Here is a 6,310-nt window from a genome sequence, read left to right on the forward strand (position 1 = left end):
TATATATTATATATTATATATTATTATAATTATAATATATTATTATATATATATTATATTATTAATATATAATAATATTATTATATAATATTATTATATATAATATATATATAATATATATTATATATATATTAGCATTTTTCTCATGTTAAAGTACAGTTTTGACCAGAAAAAAGTACTGAGCTCACAGTTTTGCTTGCCTACGTTAAGGAAGAGAAAGCACAGTTTTGGTAAATGGTCACAGTTTTGTGGATTGGCATTAGTGTGGCTCCTTCTCTGTAAAGAATACACCCTACACACAGAAAGACTGAACAGCCAATCAATATTATCCCACATCTAGTATTCACAATTCATTGCAGATCCTTCCATCCACACTTATAACAGATAATATTTGCTTTTCTCTTTCTTCAACGAGTTCAAAACACTAGCCAACAAATACATAGTACTGGAGATGCCATATGGAATTGTATCATTCAATATACCAGTCTCATCTCAGTTACTTGGATGCAAAATCCAGGGCTGCAATATATTCTTGCTGCAAGAAATATTTGAAGAAAGTGAAGTAATTATTGGTCAAACAAAAACAAAACCACTCATTAGATCCACCTTCAGTTTTCAGTGGAAATAATGCAATTGCTTTATTTTAAAAACTGCAGTAGATTTTATTCAAAAATGCAGTCTGCACCACAATTGTCCACTTAGTCAGTATAGAAAACATTTAGGAGCAGAAAACAAGAATACCAGACTTGTCCATCTCAAGTTGATCACAGTGATTTACACTAAACAAAAACTGTGGACCTGAATCTCATCTTTAGTAAAGAACATATTAAAACAATACAAAGCTCATTTATTATCTTTCAGAACATGTATACAGTTGCCATGTTGCCCATCTTTTTCTGTTACGTTTGGTTAAAGAGTTTCACACTCCTCTCCCCGCTGAATTGTATAAATTTTCTTCCTTCCTTTTCATATCCCTCAGAAATCCCACTCTTCATTTATCTTGCACAGTTGCAAAAGACTTCTGGCAATCAAGGACGTCAATAAGCTCTCAGGTTCTCACTTACATTTTTTGGAATTTTCTTGGGGTGCTAAATGCTATTCTCATTTCAGTTTCTCATAATAATATAGGGTTTTTCAGCCAGAATAAAATTCCACTTCCTCCACCCCCAGCAGCCAAAAGTCCTTCAGGGTAAGTGGAACAGCAGCCTTCCCTTCCACACTGCTTTTGCTCTCTTCCCCATTGCTGAAAGCAGCATGTTTATTTGGAATCATATGTGAACCATTCACCAGCATGTGGTCTCCTATGTTTTTCCTTAGCTGTTCTGTGAATCGCCTTGTGGTCGACTGCTAAGGCTCAGTTGTTTATCTATCCTATAAACTCACTTGCTCTTGTGTTAATTTTGCAACAAGGTGAACTTTAGAATCTTGTTTGACGTGAGAACCCGCACACATTGAGAATGCATCTTGACACTGTTCATTAAAAATTTGACGCTGCTGTTCAGATGCAGAAATTTCAGTTGCTTTTGGATCAGTTCTACTGGTACTCTCAGGAAATGTGACTGAGCTGCATTTTGGGAAGTGGCCTGGGGCATGGGCCCAGAAGAAATCTCTTTTCCAAGCCACAGTTGGCCCTATCATTATGTAAAAGCCATTCTCACATGTATAGTCTGTTCGGGTAACTCTTGCCAGAACAAGAATAGAAGAATCAATAATACATTGTTCCCAAACGTCTTCTCCAGTTCCATGCAGGACTCCTCTGTATCCCCGTGAGAAGTGAAAAGTGTTTTTCAGTGCCGCTCTTCTTTGACTATCAAGCACTGATACAACGACCAAAACTACCTGACACAACACTTCCAGTGCTCTGAGTCTGAAAGAACTGTGTGTTATAACTTTAACTAGTAATTTTGTTAAATTTACCAAGTCTGCCTTATCAATTTTAAAAGGCAAAATGCTTTGAAAATATTTTATAATTACTGTAATTTATAATTACCTAATAACCTATAATGTCCTTTCAAAGTATTTTTAACATTATAATTACTGCTGATGCTCAGCAAATAGTAACTCAGGTTTACCTGAAAATTTCTCTGACAACATCCACTGCGGATTATGGCAATGCACTGAACAAAATGGTTTGAGAAAATACTGTTTGATTACCTCTAATGAATGTCATTCAAAAATGTTACTTACATAAACACTTTGAATTTTGTGGTCTGCTAGAATTCTATTGGAGTATTCTACTGGTACACATTTTAAGCTTAGGGAATGTAGCCACATTAATCAGCTTATTTTCTAAGTAGATTCCATGCCCTTGGTATCCCATATTTATCTCATTACCAAACAGACTTCACAGACACCTCTTGGAAATCTTACTATGTTTCAAGTTACCTCTTTTTACTTTGTCCTTTACTGCTGCTAACATGTTGGCAGTCTCTCTTAATCTCAGGCCACAATTATCAGCTTCCAAAAATTTTGCCTCCTGTCCTTAATAATTTGTAAATTACTGCATCTTGAATATTACTGACATTTTTTTTTAAATTATTTTTTATTTTTTCCTACTGCTGCTGAACTTAATTTCATATTTCATGCTGATTACTCTGGCATTTTTACTTGGATTTCTGCAATCCACATTTTTTTTTTCATCTATTTCAAAACAACAGAGATTGTTCTTCCCAGTTTTGTCAGCATAACTATCTCCTCAAGTCATTTCACTCTTATCTCATTGAAGTGAGGCAATTCACATAACCCAAACCTCACTTCTGACTTCCATCTGTTTTCAGTCTGTTCTGCTTATGGTGTCCCAGCTGCTCTGACTTACTGCATTGTCTCTTTCATATTCATTATCTTTTATCCCATGGGTTTTATGATAACAATAATTTCTTCTTTTTGTCAACATTTTTCTTTTTGTCTTTAAAATCTATTTCATATAAAAAACCTCCTCTTTGTTTTTATCAATAGTGAAGCATCTTGCTCTGTTTCTGAATCACTGTCCTTCATTGTCTTTTGTGCTCAATAGAGAAACAAATGTTTCTAATGCGTTAAGCCAGAGTTCCTCTCAGTTTGCTGTCCCGTATCATAATGCTCAGTAGAAGATACTTTAGGAAAGAGTAAAGATGCAGAAAAAGATACTGCCACAATGCAATCTCTCATCTTCAAAAACCACAAATAGGGGATACCTGAACGAGCACTACTGTCTTTGCATTTAAGACTTCAGAATTCCAGGGAGGTTGCTGTTATCTATAAGCTAGCCAATGTTATGCACTTCTACCAGAACAGCATGAAAGAAGGCACTGAAAACTACAGACCTGTCAGTCTAACCTCAGTCCCTAAAAAAGCTATAGAGAAGATTATCGTGGGTGCCACTGAAAGAACAAAGAACAAAGCTATTTTCAGGCATAGTCAGTGTGTTCCAGAAGAGAAAGCTCTGTCTTAAAGATTTGATCTCTTTCTGTTATATCCACCTCCTTAGAGGATAGGCTGGTAGAAGGGTAGATTCCATTACATGCCATGAAATAAGCGTCACTACATTTAACACAGTATCTAACATCCTTACTGCTTTATGTGACTAAAAACAATAGAAGTGTTTCTCAGAACTTCCTGACTACAAGCAGAGAGCATTCTTTTGTGTTTTGTTTTGTTTTTTTTTCTTTTTTTCTTTTTTAGCAAAAAGTCAAGACCTTACCTTCTTTTACTGATTCCTCCCTTGATTGGCTTAATGTTAACAACCTATTCGATTTTTCCAGCTGAAGAGCTGATAGTTTGTTTGCTTCATTAATTTCTGAAATTTTCTAGGAGATGGGTAAAAAAAAACCTATTAATAGCTTTTGATTCAAGTTTTATATCTTGTGTTTTAAATTTATATAAAAGTAACATTTAAAAGAATCGCAGTCACAAGCTTATGTTATTTGACTTCCTGGAAATTCTATCATAGAAAAGATGAATTGTAGAATGTTCTGGGTTTGGAATGGATCTTTGAAGTTCCCCAGTCCAACTTCCCTGCCATGAGCAGGGACATCTTCTCCTGTTTCAAAACTCTGTGCAACCTTACTTGGCCGATGTGCCACTTCCAATAGCTGAGCATCCACAAATTCTTAGGACAACTAAGAATTCCTGCATCTTATGACTCCCATTCTGAAAAATTTCTTCCTTCTATCAGATTTAATTCTAACCTCTTCAAGTTTAAAATAGTTTAGAACTGTTCCCCTTGTCTTGTCACTACAGGGCCTGGTAAAAGGCCTCTCCATCTTTCTTATAAGCCTGTTTTATATATTGGAAGATTATAATGAGGCCTCCCCAGAACCTTCTCTTCTTCTGACTGAACAAGTCCAGCTTTTTCAGCCAGTTTTCATAGGAGAGGTGCTCCAGACCTATGACTATCCTCATGGCCTCCTCTGGACATGCTCCAACAGATCCACATCTTTCTCATGCTGAGATCACCAAGACTGCACAGAATACTGCAGTTAGGGCCTCATGAAGGCAGAGAAAAGGGGTACAATCACCTTTCCTGATGAAGCCCAGGATACAATTGGCTTTCTGGATTGCAAGTGCATACTGCTGGCTTACAATTAGCTTTTCACCCCTGAGTTCTTCTCAGCATGATTTCTCCCAGTCAGTTTCTCACCCAGTTTGGTCAAAATCAGAACCTTGCACTTGATCATGTTGACCTTCATGCAGTTCATGTGTCAGACTTGAAAGCCTATGCATTTGACAGATTACCCTGCAGAACTAAGAAGTAGCAATGATCTGTATCCTTCTGAATTCTACAGTGTATAGTTGAGACTGATCCTCACAAAGTTCTTTTTATTGCTTTGTATAAGAAGCTGTGAATGCCATACTGGGAATCAACATGAGTAATCTTTATGAATAGAAATTGTTATTTTTTTATATATATGTACGTATGTTTCATGAGAAACACTATGTTTATTTTAGACACTGCTTCTCTATTACCTCTAGTGTGGATTTAAATGAATGGGATCAACTACCAAAAAGGTAATTTCTTAACAAGGAATCCAGTACCAACTTTCCTCAGTGGATCAGTCTTTAAGAAATTATATAAAGAGTTCAGTGCATATATATGGGGGAAAAAAAAAAAAAAAAAAAAAAAAGAACAAACAGACTTTCATTCTATACTAATAACAATTTCTAGAACAAGGAACAATTTCTGAAGCAAAAGTCCAGCAGAGCTTTGTAATACTGCTATTAACAGTAGAAGTGTCTGTTAGAAAGAGATATTCCAATCTTTTCTTGAGAAAAATTGTCTTCAGCACCATTAAAATTCTAGCACAGAAACAAATGCTTCTCAGACTTCACAGATCTTGCATAGAAACTGTGACAGGTTGGAAGGCTGAGCAATCACCAGTCATATGAAGTTCAACATGAACAAGTGCTAGGTTCTGCAGCTGGGACAGAGCATCCCTGGCTGTACGTACAGACCTGGGGTATCCTGAGGCAGCAGAGCAGTTCTGCCAAAAAGGCTCTGGACGTTTTGTCTGATGGTGAATAGACTCTGAGTCAGCAGTGTGCCCTGGCTGCCCAAAGAGACCAGAGCACCCTGGGGTGCCTCAGGCCCTGCACTGCCAGGTTGGTGAAGGAAGGACTGTCCTGCTCTGCTCTGAGCTGTGCAGCCTCACCTTGAGCACTGGGTACAGGTTGGGCACCGCAGTTTGAGAAGGAAATGGAAATATTAGCATTCAAATGAGATCTATGAAGGTGGAGGAGATTCCAGAGGGTACAGTGTGTGAGGCACTGCTAAAGTCCCTTGGTGTGCTGGGCCCAGAACAGAGGAGTCAAGTGGAGGCCTGATGGTGGCTGCAGCTCCTCTGTGGGATTGGAGGGCAGCGCTGAGCTCTGCTCTGTGTGACAGCCACAAGGCCCGAGGGAACGGCGTGGAGCTGTGCAGGGGAGGGCTGAGGCCTTAGGAAACGGTCTGCACCAGGGCAGAACATAGGATTTGAACATTTGGGTATTTCTGTATGAAGCCACATACATCTGTGTGTTATGAAGGAGCTAGACTTGCTGATACTGGTGGGACCCTTCCAACACAGGAAACTGCATGATTCCATGGTTCTCTTAAATCACTAGTATCGCTATGAGATAAAGCCAGTACAGAAAGCTTTGAAACAGCATTGGTATTACAAAGTATATTAATCAGAATTAGCTGAAAATAATTGCAAAGCTTCCCACAATATATAAAAAAAAATATTTATGGATAGCAATTTCAACTCTCTTTTAAGGCTTTTTTTTCACTTACCTTTTCTATCTCTGAGAAGTTATCTAAAAGTTTATCAAGATTCACCACGTTGATTTTCTTCAT

General features: G+C 37.5%; 1 protein-coding gene across 1 annotated transcript in view; it reads right to left on the minus strand.

Moving 5' to 3' along the window:
* Positions 1–6,310, minus strand: part of CCDC152 (coiled-coil domain containing 152) — a 15,251-nt gene extending 8,941 nt beyond the window's left edge. Inside the window, exons 1-2 of the mRNA XM_042826000.1 lie at positions 6,248–6,310; positions 3,680–3,785 (exon numbers count right to left, since the gene is read on the minus strand). Of these exons, the coding sequence (XP_042681934.1) occupies positions 3,680–3,785; positions 6,248–6,310 (169 nt within the window). The remainder of the gene's footprint in view (positions 1–3,679; positions 3,786–6,247) is intronic.

Source organism: Centrocercus urophasianus, unplaced genomic scaffold (assembly GCF_019232065.1).
Source record: "Centrocercus urophasianus isolate 14NV4802_14NV808 unplaced genomic scaffold, USGS_Curo_1.0 seq_25, whole genome shotgun sequence".
Lineage (NCBI taxonomy): Eukaryota > Metazoa > Chordata > Aves > Galliformes > Phasianidae > Centrocercus > Centrocercus urophasianus.